At 38.7% G+C, this 14,438-nt stretch overlaps 1 protein-coding gene and 1 pseudogene across 1 annotated transcript; one reads left to right on the top strand and one right to left on the bottom strand.

The window, feature by feature from the left end:
- Window positions 1-1,052: 1,052 nt before the first annotated feature.
- Window positions 1,053-9,882, top strand: LOC101633640 (annotated as a pseudogene).
- A 3,323-nt stretch (window positions 9,883-13,205) lies between these two features.
- Window positions 13,206-14,249, bottom strand: LOC101633187 (putative P2Y purinoceptor 10). Its single transcript, XM_004685877.1, has one exon. The coding sequence runs from the start codon at window positions 14,247-14,249 to the stop codon at window positions 13,206-13,208; it is 1,044 nt and encodes a 347-aa protein (XP_004685934.1).
- Window positions 14,250-14,438: the final 189 nt, after the last annotated feature.

The following is a 14,438-nucleotide window of genomic DNA, read 5'->3' as shown; positions in this document are numbered from 1 at the left end:
AGACATTGGGGTTGCACAAAAATATAATAACCACATTGTTAAGAAGATGCGTTCTCTCGATCCACTTCTTTGTCATACATGGTCTTGTCCTTTACACAAAACAACAAAGATGTACTGTAGAAATGGAATCTTCACCACACTTGACCTCCATTTTATTTCTTAGTAGAGTGATACAGATTAAGTCATTGAGTCAGCTATTCATTCAACACATATTACTAAACACCAAATATGTTCCATGCAGTTTTTAAAACTGAAAACATGTGATGAGCAAGAGGGGCACAACTTCTACTCCAAACGAGCTTGCAGAATAGTGGGAGATGAAGCAGTATAAATGTTATATAGGAAGAGTATACAGCCTGCTGTGAAAGAAAACAAGGGAGACTAATTAGTTAGTTTTTATTCTAATTTTAATTTTAGAATTGTTCTTTCTATATTTTTGTTTTTGTCTTAGTGATTTGTATGCATTTATGTACTACTGAGTTAATATTGGTTTACAACACTGCATGTGAATGGGGTTATAACTTCACACCTCATCTTCTTTATGTTACCATGTCATCTCCACCGCCAAGGCACCAAGGGAAATTAATTTAAGCTGGGAGTTGTGGTCAAGGGAGGACACTCTGACACACTTTGAAGCTAGAATGAGAATGAAAATGAATAGTAGGAAGAGTGTTCTTAGGCAAAAGAAAGAGAATGTGGAAGAGCCTTGAGTTGAAAGAGGGTTTCAGGAGTTCCAAGAAGAGTTGAAATAGGTTGGCTAGTAAGGGAGGATAATGATAGGATATTATTTTCTAAAAGTCAGAGACTGACTGATGTAGAATCTTTGATTGTGGTGAAAATTTGCCTTGTTTTATCAATGTGTTCACAACCCACTGGTGTCTTTTAAGCAACAGATGTGCATGATTTAATTTAATTATAATTAGAAATGGATTTTCTGAGTTTTTAATGAAGAATGGTTTTTAGGGACCAAGAGGGGAGTGATGAGTACATTAGGAAGGATATCGTAAAATAATTTAGAGAATGCATAAAAAGACAGCCGTGCATACCTCAGCATGTTGCACTCTGCTACCCTCACCACCTCTCTCGGATCCTGCTTGGGCCACTGCTTCCTGTCGCCACCACCACCCAGCCGTGCCATCCCCAACCAGCAGGCCAAGGTCTTCTACATCCAGATCTTCACAGATTATGAGTGATACGATGCCATCAACAAGAAAACTTTTCCTTGGTCAATCCATCCCATCACCTAGGGAAATCATCTGGAGGCTGAAAGGGACAAGGAAATTACAGACTGAGGAGCAGAGCAGGCCGCCTGGGCCGTCTTCCAGCTAAGTTCCACCTGGTGTCACATAGAAGTGTCTGATGCAGACCGACCTATCAGGTTGCCTTGGGGACTCTGGACAGTGGCAAGCCCTACGTCATCTCCTACCTGGTGGATTTGGACATAGTCTTCAAATGTCTGTATTAGGCAGGCTGAGCTGGTAAGTGCCATGGGAAAAACATTCCCATGGGGGACTTCTTCAATTACACCCATCATGAACCAGAGGAGGGATGTGGGCAGAGCAAGCAGTGGAAGTTCCGGCTCCTGATGCAGGCCTAGAAACTGCCCGGCTTCTGGGCCCACTTCTGCAGCAAGGGATGTAGCTGCAATAAAGGTGACAGAACTGACTCCACTCACTGCCCTCTATGTGGCCAACCTGATTAAAGAAGACTGCTTCCTCCTGGCGAGGTCAGTATTATTCCTGTACGTGGTCTCAGGCTGATGTCCCCATCGTCTCTCACAAGGATGTGGACAAAGTGGCTTTCACAGGCTCCAGTGAGGTTGGCAGCCTGATCCAGGTTGCTGCCAGGAGCACTGACCATAAGCGGGTGGTCCTGGAGCTGTGAGAGAAAGAGTCACAGCATCATCATGTTGGATGAAGACATGGACTGGGCTCACATCGCCTTTTTGTCAAGCAGAGGCAGTGCTGTTGTGGGGACCCCTGGACCTTGTGTAGGTGTGTTTTTGAAGCAGAGAGTCACCCAAGCCAGGCCTTGTGTGGTGGGGAACAGAGCAGAGACTGCTGGAGGAAAATACTCAGTTTAAGAAGGTTCTTCCCTTCAAATCTGGGAAGAAGGAGGAGGCGAAGCTACTGTGTGAAGAGGAACTGTTACAGACTGCAGCTACTTTAACTAGGCCATGGCATTTGGAGACATGCATGATCATAGCAAAGGAGGAGATTTTGGGGCCAGTGATGCCTGGAGTTCAACACTGCAGAAGAGTTGTCTGGAGAGCCAATGATTCCCAGAAAGGACTGGTTGCCATCATCTTCACAAAGGAGTTGGGCAAGACCAAGTTGTCTGTTCCAGGCCCACAAGAAGGGAACTGTGTAGGTCAAGTACTATGATGTGTTTGGGGGCCCAGCCACCATTTGCTGGCTAGAAGCTGTCTTGGAGTGGCTGAGAGCTGTAGAATACAGCCTGTAGGCATACATGGAAATGAAAACTGTCATCACCAAAGGTCCTCAGAACTAATAAAGAACCACTAATAAAGGCTTCCCTACTTATTGAATGGCAAAGAGGTCAATGAAATCAGCATTCACACCAAGAAAAATGGCCCTTGTATGCTAAAAGTCTCAAAAGAGAGATTCTCCCTCAAGCTCTTTTGAATGAAGAAAATCCCAAGATTTGAAATGACAAATAGGGCATGGGTGGGTTAAAGAGCATTTGGGGAAAAACCTTTAAACTGCAACAATACTAGTGCCTTTGGGAGAGAGGGGGTCAAAGACAGATTAAAATGGCCCATCCTGTCCATCTGACACATTGCTGTACTTTAAGAGGAAAGTAAAAGCTGCTGTTTGCCTTTGTACTAACCTGGTGGCAACTGTTGCCTTGCTTGGTATCTCTACTAAAACTTATTAAAAAAATCAGTGCTGCTGAGAATCTAAAGCCACTTCCGCATGAGTTCGATCCCCACCTGCCCCGGAGGTGACCACATGGTGAGGCAGACCTCTCCTTACCTGCCTGCTGCTCCCCTCAGCAGTGTACTTCGTCGATCTGCCTGTTCTGCTCCCAGCTCTATCTCCGGTGAAGCCTCTCACCGCCCCTGAGCCTCTGACCTGCACCCCAGTTCTGTATGCTCAAATAAATAAATCTTTTAAAAAAATCAGTGCTGCTCTTCAATAAATAAATAAAAATAAAAACACAGAAGAGAAAAGAAAATATTTTTGTTCTGAGATAGCCACTATTAGGAATCTGGTACGTTTTCTTACAATAATTTTTATAAACAAAATGAAATTTTGTTGTGTGTACTTTTGCTTCACAACCTGAGTTTTGCATTGATGTTTGGAAGACATTTTATTTATTTATTTAACAATGGCTTAGAACATTGGACATGATGATTGAGAGGTAGAGAATAACACTCTTAGATGTATGAGGCCATTTAAGATAGAACTGTCTGGAAAAAGAAGAAAAGAATAATAGATATTTCCCACTTCCCAGTTTAATTGGATTTGGGTCTGTATCCTGGTTGCATCTCACTACTTGTCCCGAGGCTACAGTAAGGCTTCTTATGTTCTACTCGCAGTCATTTAAGCGGAGATGAAGGAGGGGTTGTGCTGACTATAGTATCGACAGATGTGAGACATAACATCCTTTAATCTTTGTTTCTTTGCTAGAAACTTCTGTAGAGTTTTCTTTCATCTGTCCTAGAGATTTACTGCTTCCCCATGCCACACACACTTGTGTCAGTGTGTCTTCATTTTTCTGAGAACACCTGACATTCTTTTTCAGAGCTACTGAATGAATGGAAGAAACTAGAAAGGATCCAAGAGACAATGAAGTTCAGCACTCTCACTTGACGTAAGAGGAAACTGAAGTCCGGTAAGGCTATTGCTTTGATTCAGGCCACAGGAAGCGAAGTAGAACATGAACCAGAGAGCTCTTGGGTCTCTGATCTTCCAGGAAGGTGCTCTTTCGACTGTGGTGGCATCTTTTCACATAATTATCATAACAAAGTTAAGACCAGAGAGGAAACGAAAATGGTACAGAATCCAGATTTGGCACACTGTAAACAACTTGAGCTCTCTTTGGAGGTATTTATTGCCATTTTGCTGACTCAAGTGTAATTTGGGCCCAAGGTTTGGGTGTAAGGTCTGGTGAAATGATTTCTTCAACTTCATCATATGTCTTCTTCTCAAGTGAATTTCTCCTATTCTCTCCGTTCTTCTTCCTTTCCATCCCTCATTCCTTCTTTCCATTTCCCTTCTTTCCATCTCTCTAACATCTGTTCCAACTTTATTTAATTTTTAATCTTGTTTATACTTTGTATTTAGATTCTTTTTAAATTATGAAATATTTCTTGAAAATGGAAATAAAAATAGAAATAAATTGACAATCATCATTGTTTATAGGTATAACATCAGAGGATCAAATATAAAATTGGAACTGATGAGTATTTCATTTATATTTAACAATTTTAATTTTATGTATTCATAAAACTATTTAACCATAAAAAAAATTCAGACTATGGGTTACTTGTTGGTGGGTGTGCCATGGTAACGTACACCTGAACACTAAATCATATATAGGGTTGCAAACCAGTGTTACTTAATTAAATGCACTTTTGAAAATGTCAGGTTTAAGATTTATTTATTTATTCATAAAGAACTGGGGTACAAGCCAGAAATGCAGAGGGTGAGAGGATCCACCAGAGACAGAGCGGGGAGCAGAAACAGGCAAGTCAACAAAGTACATAGCTGAGGGGAGCAGCAGGCAGGTCAGGAGAGGTCTACCGCGCCAGGTGGTCACCTCCGGGGCAGGCAGGGATCGAACTCATGCTGAAGTGGCGTTAGCTTCCTAGTGCTGTGCTTTAACCCACTGCTCCACCAGGGAGGGCCTGAAAATGTCCATTTTTTTAAAAACATATTTATTACATCATCATCTATAAATTATAGCTCAATAAAGGTATCTTATTTTTAAGAAAAAAAAGGTCAGAAATAGAGGAATAGAGGTTGTTATATTTTATCATTTAGGAAATATTTCTAATTATCAAAGTAACATTGTTTTATAATATTGTGTATGATATAGGGGAATAGGTTCACACCTCCTCAGATATAGGTTACCACACCACGCCCACCACCAAACCACACTTAACTACTTTCCAGTAGATCACTGGGACCCCTACCCTCTGTCCCTGTCTCCATATCCTCCCTCCAGTTGACTCAAGTCCACAGTGATAATTCTAGCATTTATATTGATTTCGTTTTATCAGGCCCATGGTTTTGTTTCTCTATACTCCACATGTGAGTGAAATTATCTGTTATCTCTCTTTCTTCTTCTGATTTAATTCACTTAACACAATCCTCTCCACAAATGTTAGAGCCTAGAACGTAATCAAGATAGTAACTTATTGATCACCAGGCAAAACAAACCCATAAAAGTAAAATGAGAATCTAACCAGTCAGCTACCATGGGCCAATGAGAAAGTAACCCCGAAAAGAGAGAGTTAATGCAGAATGCCATGCTAGCGCTGGAGCTAGCATAGGAAGTGAGGGCAAGAACAGATTTCCTGGTTACTACTGGAAGCACACAAAGGTGGCATTATAAGCATTTCGGTGAAATTCACACTTGTATAATTTTATCAATACTTTATTGAAATCACTAGAAATAAAAGACACAATTCAGGATATGGTTGGTGGAGGGGAAGAGCAACGGTCTTGTGAGATTTTATCATTTTCTGCACCTACTCTTTCACACCTCCACTCCTCTAAGAAAGCATTAATTACCCTTTGCTAATAGCAACAATCACAACACCATACAAAAAAGCAATTAATCATTTCCAGACATTTTGCAAGTTTTTATATTTATTTTTAATTCTAAACATTCTTGTTTGTTTTTCCAAAATATAGGATTTCTCACAGGTACAGTCACCACAGTTTTCCCATTACCAAAGTGCCCACAGTCCTCCATCACATTCTGCCCAACTCCCTTCCTGAGCACCTCAGATGTATGGTCTGCTTTCAAGGATCAGTCTTTTAATGTTCTTGTCTGATCCTTTGCTTGATTTCTCTTGATTCCACATATAAGTTTAATATACAACTTACAAACATATTTTACAGAACTACAAAAGTTAGTCTAATGTAATATGGTCACTTACTTAACCAAGAGCCAGCCATGATTCCGTCCCACTTGTTTTCAACAAATGCAACTAATCTACCCAGACACAGTGACTCAAATGGAAGGTGACCATTGCACATATATATCAAATAATCATAATGTATACTTTTTTCCTCAATAAAGTTGGGGAGAGCAAAGAAATCACTCCCAAAGCCCTTATTTTCTAATGATTGTCATAACTAGTGATTGCCACGTGTGTTAAAAAAAAAGTGGTGGGTTAAAGCACAGCACTAACAAGCTAAAACCACTTCAGCATGAGTTCGATCCCCCGCCCTGGAGGTGATCCACACAGCTCAGCAGACCTCTCCTGACCTGCCCGCTGCTCTCTTCAGTAGTGTACTTCATCAGTCAGCCTGTTTTGCTCCCCACTGTGTCTCTGGTGAATCCTCTCACCGTCTCTGTACCTCTGGACTATACCCCAGTTCTATATGCATAAATAAATAAATCTTTAAAAAAATGCAGAGGGAATGAGAACATAAACCTTGTAACATTTACTAATATTAGCTCTACAGAGATTAGCTTTCTAGCTATCTAAATAATCACTTCATATTTATTTCATAAATCAGTCAAATATTGAGCACCTTTTTTGCATAAGGCTGAGAAATAGAGTAATTATATGATTATTGTTTTACCAATAGAGCTGTCATTTATATTCAGAATGTAGTCTCACAGAGAGAGACATAGGCAAGTCTTAATTAATCTTGCAACAATAATTGTGAGATTCTTAGTATCCCTTTAAGAAATTGCATTCAATTTCAATATCTTATAAAGTACAGCATACTGTGTAATCTTGGATGTGTGACCTCGACTTTAATGTGTCGAGATGATGCAGTTTTATAGCAAAGTAGAATTTAAGCTGAAAATTAAATAATTTTTAATTTTGGATAGACAGAGGGGGAGAGAAATGATGTGCATGTTGGGGAAACTATGAATAAAGACAGAAAGAAGTGTGGTCAAAGTTTCTTCAGTCAATTTTTATTTTCTGTTATTTTATATTTGCAGATTTGATTATCCAATATGTTTAGCTAGGCTAGGGGTTATAGAATTGCACTGAACAAAATAAGTACTTTCAGTTTTTTAATGTTTTCCAATAAATCAGCTCATGTCCAATCAATGCTCTCGGTAACTATTCCCGCCCTCAGATGTCCCCTTTACAGCTGCCGGTTCCACTTGAATTGTTTCAAGATATTCCTTCCCAAAATGCTGGAATCCTGGTTTCCGTCTACAGAATTCATCCATATGAATTGCTAAACTACAGTGTGTGCTCATTGTTTCCCTAAGGCTAATCTTTGATATTAGAATACTTAGAGAGCCTTAACCCTAATGATAACTCCCTAAGTAATTCATGATGGGGTATACAGTCCCTTCTGTTATCCTCAGTGTCCTTAGTCACTATTGCCTTGACTCATAAAATACTTCAGATATTCATATTTTTATGTGACTAATAGTTTGTTTAAAATGTTTAATAATAGCTTCTGTGCTGTTATGGTTTTATGGAGGAAAATTATTTCCATTCATTACTACCTCTCCCTGTGCCCTTAAATTTTAGTAATCATAGTTTAAAATTCTCATTATTCTTTCTTTTTTAAAAAGCATACTAAATTTATTTTAAGTATGACAAATATGATATGTTGGCAATAAATAATTAAAATACAATTTACACATACTTATTTACTTGATTGAAGGCTTTATGTTACATAAAAGGTTTTGGATAGTTGCTCTCGGCTTTGTCATGCCGACTTCAGGTGTATTTGGGTTTTCTGTGCCCCAGATTGGTCTGCTGTTTCTGTTACCATTAGTTTGATTTATTTCAAGATCAAGGTGGGGACTTTCATATAAAAATCTTGTTTATGAATTCTTCTTTGGCAATTCTTCTCTGGGTTCTTTGCTTTGAATAATTATAGCAACAGTGGGACCAGAATCCTAAAGTCACCAAGAAAAGTTTTCCTACTCCAATATCACACAAACTTTCAATCCTATCAATTCAATAAAAATGTCCAAAGCTGATCACAACAGTTCCTAATGAACAATATAATATCAAACTTCATGCACAGGGAATGTATTCAATATCTAAAGTTCCTAAGAATTCAACTCCACCCAAACGTTATCAATCAGTTCCATTCAAACTTGTCGTTTTTGGAGTTCCTGCACTATTATTTTTGAGGTCAATAATTTGCTTAGTGCCCAAAATGTTGGAACAAGGTGACTACATATAGTCCCTCCTCTAAAATTATGAGTAAATTTAAGCTTTCTGAGGAATTCTGACAACATAAAAAGGGTTGGTAAACTAATCTTTTCTGTGAGTCTCTAACTCTTTGGATAATATTCATTATTTATTATAACAAGAGCTAAACTTAAAAAAAAAATCTCAAGAAGGCTTCAAATACATGGGCAGTTTCTACCACATGCTCTTAAAGAAAAAGGAGCAATAGCCAGAGTGAACAGATGTTTTCTGAAAGAGCTTTATGGAAATGGAAATAATCCCCTTAAGAGTAATAAAGTAAGGCTTTCATGGTGGCTTGAAGTTATCCACAGCCACTGCAACATGAATTCGATCCCCAGCCAGGCATAGCTGGCCTCTTTCTCACCATCTGCTCCCCACAGCAGTGTATTTCAGTAGACCTGCCTTTTCTGCTCTCCACTCTGTCTCTGGTGAATTCTTTCACCCCCCATGCCCTTGGGCTGTACCCCAGTTCTTGTATGCATAAATAAGTAAATCTTTAAAAAGAAAGAGTGCCAAAGTAGTTTTAAATATACTACTTCTTGGCTGTCTTCTTCTCCACACTCAACAATCTGCTGCCTCTTTTATACAGTGTCAACTCTATCTGAGACTTGATAGTGAAGGCCTCAGTGAGTGTATTTGGCTATATTGGGTACCTGGACATCAGGGCTTTAATTCTGGCAATGTGGACATTGCCATCAATGACCCCTACATTGACCTCAACTATGTGGTCTGCACATCCCTGTATGGTTCCACCCATGGTAAGTTCCATGGCACAGTCAATGCTGAAAAGGGGTAATTGTCACCAATCAAAAATTCATCTTCATCTTCCAGGAGTGAGATTCCACCAACATCCAGTGGGGCAATGCTCATGCTGAATATGTTGTCTTTCCTACCTTGGAGAACACTGAAGTTCACTTGAAGGGTACAACCAAAAGGGCCATCATCTATGCCACTTTGGCTGATGCCCCCATATTTGTGATGAGAGGCCATGAGAAGCATGAGAACTTCCTCAAAATTGTTAGCAATACTTCCTGAACCACCAACTATTTGGGTCTCCTGACCAGTGTCATGCAAGACAACTCTGGCACTATGGAGGGCTCAGGATCATATCATTCTCAGTGCCCCCCAGAAGACTGTAGATTTCTTCTCCTGGCGCCACCAAGGCTGTGGGAAAGACCATTCCTGAACTGAGCAGTAAACTCTTTGGCATGATCTTCCATATCTGCACTCCCACTTTGTTAGTGGTGGGCCAGACTTATCACCTGGAGAAAGTTGCGAAATATGACATCAAGAAGGTTATGTAGGATTTGCTCAAAAATATCTGGGCTACACTGAGGAGCAGGCTGTCTTCTGCAGTTTTAGCATTGACACCTACTCCTCCACCTTTGATGCCAGCTAGGCCTGGCATTGCCTTCTGTGACCGCTTTGGCAAGCTTGTTTCCTGGTGCAACAAGGTGGTGGGTCTCATGGTCCAAGTGGCTTCAGTGAAATTATACGAGGTCTAGAGAGGACCTCAGCTGCTGGGAATCCTTCTAACACTCATTTAGCTAAATTCATATCTCCTGAACTCCCAGCTTCATCCCAGAACCGCTAGAGAAGGGGAGGGGCATGACAATCCCTCCCTTGTCATGTACAGTGATAAAGTATACTGTATCCCCAATGAATGAGTGAATATACTATTCTTTGGGATGAGTCATGATTTTAGAAATTTAATTATATATATATATATTACACACACACACATATATGTCTATCTCTATACATACTTGCTGTATATATATACATATATACTATACACATAGTAAACTGACAATAGTTGTATTCAAAAAAGTTGAGGTAAAATAAAATAGCTGGTTACACCTTGGCTATACAAAACTCAAATATCTAGCAAACTCATTTATCCCTACATAACTGACAGGACCAGGAAGGAAGGAAAATAGTCTTCAATAACAATAACCATAATAAGTGACATAAAATCCGCAACCTAAAAACCATATATTTGGCATATTTTCCCTTTTCAACATATACCCTCTCCAAATAAAATAAGACAATCAGATTTTGCTATTTTTTGTTAAATTTAAACTGTTTTATTTAACTTGATATGTATGTTTCCAAAGGCACAAAATATCAGAAAGAAGCAGCTGAAATGATAGAGACTTCATTAGATAAGTCCAATTATAATTGCAAAAAGTAAGAACAGCACCTGAAAAGGTAAAGAAAGAACCACAAAAAAATTACACACATACACCTATATGAACTAAAAGATAATGAAGCCATTTTAGTGCATGTACAGCAATCCTACAGATTTTCATATCTCTGAGAGAAGAAAAGATATAAAGTACAATAACTGATGTTTATAATGACCCTCAGCAATCCTAAAAAGATTACATTAAAATGTCGATGCTAAGTTCTTTATTTATTATTTTATATATTTTTACAACATTCTTCATATTTATACAATGTACACTTTATCACCTTGTGTGTAATCCCAGTGAAATTCCCACCACCAATTCACCCGTGCACCATTACCATAGTCCCTTGTGAACTTCCCACCCCTATTTACATCCTACTCCCTCCTCCCCACCTGCAGTGTCTCTGGTTTATAGTTGTCTGCTGATTTTTGGGTTTTACTTTATTATAATTACTTTTTCCCCCACATCTCTTATTTGGTTCCCCTGCATTCCTCCTATTAATGAAAGCATCCAGTATTTTTCTTTTCCTTTCTGCCTTATTTCACTGAGCATGGTTCCTTCCATCTGCATCCATGTTGCTGGAAATGGCATGAGTTTCTCTTTTTTGATTTCTGAGCAATATATCATTGTGTATATATACCACATCTTTTTGATCAAGTCATCTATTTTTGAGCATTTGGGTTGTTACCATCGTTTACCTATTGTAAATAGTGCTAAAGCTAAGTCCTTCAAATAAAAACAACACTAATACCAATAATAACAAACAAACATTTGCAAAGTGCTTTAGTGTTTAGAAAGCACTTTCCAAAAAGTGTGCTTCATTTGAGATTCTCTGGTGTAGTGCCACTCATGGACAGACATTAAAATTGAAACCCAGAGAGAAGTAACTTGTCCAAGGTTACCTAGCTTATTTTATACACTATGCTCCTTTGTTTAAAACATGCTGCTTACGTGAGCAGGAAAGAATTTAAATTCAGGAACAGTTGTGCATAAAATGAAGTTTAAATAAGTGAGTACTTTTAGAGCTACCTGATCATTACTACAGAAAACAGCAGTTGAAATATACCTTCCTGGAGGATTTCAGTGAATCGAGGTTTTACCCTGTTTTTCGTCAGTGAAGTAAATATTGTCTGCTTATGTTTTGATAGACAAGCACTATTACAAAAAATCACATAAATAAAACATTTTGTGAATTTACAATCTTATAAATGTAAGAAAGGAAGTTTTCATAAATTTATAAAACTAACTACTGCTTATTAAAATGCTATTTTGATGAAACCTGATATATGCAATCTAAGTTTCAAGATTTCCAAATGAAATGACTTGTATTACTAAATGATTTAACCACAGAAATTACAAATTATAAATGTTCATTCTATACTTGCAATAAGATTCAATTCACCAAACTTTCCTTGCATATATCTTTACTGGTGAGAAATGAAGTTCAACTAAATCTATATATACATGTGTGTGGTTCTTCATTAACTCAATGCTTAAATGTGTTTAGTAAAATTGTGACTGAGGTTGTTTTGGGAAATAAATCTAAGCAGGCCATGGCACAGTTGATATTAAGAATCAAAATAACAAATATAGCAAAACAAATACAACAAAACATTATCTGAATCACCACCAAAACATTTAAAAGTCATATCACACACAATCATAAATATCCAAGCAAAGAACTTACACTGCAAACCTTAAAACTGCATTTTGTGAAATGTCAGTTTACACATTTATTCTGTGTTTAAGGTATATGTGTTGTGTATGTGATAAGCATGCGTTTATGTGTGTGAATATTAAGATACTTTAGATACATTTAGGATGAATGATCTTTTCCCCCAAATATAAAAAATGGAAGTCTCATAGATATCCCAAGTTATAAAGATATTAATTCCTAAATCTTCTATTGTATTAGTAAACCTTTTCCCTTGAGTTTATTTTCTCAAGTAGTGTATATTTTCTAGATAAGTCTGAGATGATATTGTCCTCTTGCACATTTTAAAATATTTGGAAAGATCACCTACATCCACCTATGTTCGATTTACATGTTGTTTCTTGCAGGAGAGGACGAGGACAAATGTGCGAGTCATTCTGTTGCTCACCACTTTCTGTCAAGAAATATGGTTTCTCAAGTGCTCTTTAGAATAATATGTTTTCATTTGGAGAAATATAGGCATACACAATTCTTTCAGAAGGGTCATATCTCTTTTGAGAATAACAGAAAGAAACTATGGCTTGTTATGGTACTCAACAATACTATTTTTTTTTAAGATTTTATTTATTGATACAGAACTGGGGTACAGGCCATAGATGCGGAGGGTGAGAGGATTCACCAGAGACAGAGCGGGGAGCAGAACAGGCAGATCAACGCAGTACACTGCTGAGGGGAGCAGCGGGCGGGTCAGGAGAGGTCTGGCTCGCCATGTGGATCTCCTCCAGGGCAGACGGGGATCGAACTCATGAGGAAGTGGCTTAAGGATCGAACTCATGAGGAAGTGGCTTAAGCTTCTTAGTGCAGTGCTTTAACCCACTGCGCCACCAGGGAGGGCCACAATAATACTATTTTTAAAGAGACTTCTTCATAGGGATAAAGCTAAACTAATAGAGTATGTATATTGTTTTAGATAATTAATTGCTTATATTGTCTTAGAATTACCCAAAAATTCAAGAGAAAGATCTTGAAAATCATCTTTTCTGTGATGATTTTCTGAAGCACTATCTTTGCATCTCACACATGAAGGGAGAAACAAGCCATCCTGTTCTGAAAATCTATCACGGAATTCTGAGGCCATAAAATAATATAAAACTGGATCAAGACAGCAGTTGAGATTTGCAAGACACAGGGAAATGATGTGGAAGCAAAGAGTGATCTTAATTAAGGAACAGTTCAAAAAGACACCTTGCTTCACCATTATAAAGAATGGGAAGTTGAGGTGGTAAGGGGTGAAACACACAATGAACACCACCGCACACATCAGGACCATCCCCAAAGCCTTTTTTCTCTTTTGAGTGTTCTGAAGAGGACCTTCGAATTCTTGTAAAGATTTCCTTATTTTCCATGTGCAATATGTGACAGTCACAACAGGTAATACAAATCCCCCAAGTTCAGCAACAGTTACCAGGCCAATAGCGGAAGCCATGCTAATGTGTTTAAGCTCTAAGTCAGCAAAGCAGAATTCAGTGTTGTCTTCTAAGCCTGAATTTCTTAGAATTGGAAGTGGCAAACAGGCAGTCCCCATGATGACCCAGATGGCAGCACTGATGGCCACATCGTACCTGCGTTTCCAGCCTCTGGCTCTGAAGGGTTGGAGGAGAAAGAAGCATCTCTGAAGGCTGATGCACGTCAGGAAGCAAATGCTGGCATACATGTTGAGGTACTTCAGGTAGAAGCACAGCAGGCAAAGGAACCTCTGGAAAGGCCAATGGCCAGAGATGTAATAGTAAATCCGGACGGGTAGGGACAGCACGTGAGCAAGGTCAGCCACAGAGAGGTTGATCATGAAAATGATGGCTTTATTTTTCTTGCTGATGAAGCGACAGAGAACCCACAAGGCTCCAATGTTGGCCAGAAATCCCGGGATGAAAATGAGGATGTAGGTGGTTGCATAAAGGGTGTATTGGAATAGAATTTCAGGATCAGTGCACTTTGCTTTTGTGTTGTTTGTGCTGTTAATTCCCATCTTGAAGATGTAGGTTCCTTCCTTAAACAAATTATCAGAATGATGATTTCTGCAGAAAATAAACTAAAGTTAGGGTCAAGACATGCCAGTCCATGTTGGGTATACTAGTGTATTTGTTTCCTACTAAAGAAATATTCCTGTATGAGCTTTCATAAATTCAACAGGTCTTTTCTATGAAAACTAAATATA

The sequence above is a fragment of the Condylura cristata genome, unplaced genomic scaffold, assembly GCF_000260355.1.
Source record: "Condylura cristata isolate star-nosed mole 26May11 unplaced genomic scaffold, ConCri1.0 scaffold00019, whole genome shotgun sequence".
Lineage (NCBI taxonomy): Eukaryota > Metazoa > Chordata > Mammalia > Eulipotyphla > Talpidae > Condylura > Condylura cristata.
The sequence above is the reverse complement of the archived record's forward strand: the minus strand, read 5'-3'. Positions and strand labels throughout refer to the sequence as shown.

What these genes read in the sequence shown, in the direction of transcription:
- LOC101633187 (XM_004685877.1), bottom strand. Translation starts at nt 14,249, where the DNA reads ATGGGAATTAACAGCACAAACAACACAAAAGCAAAGTGCACTGATCCT.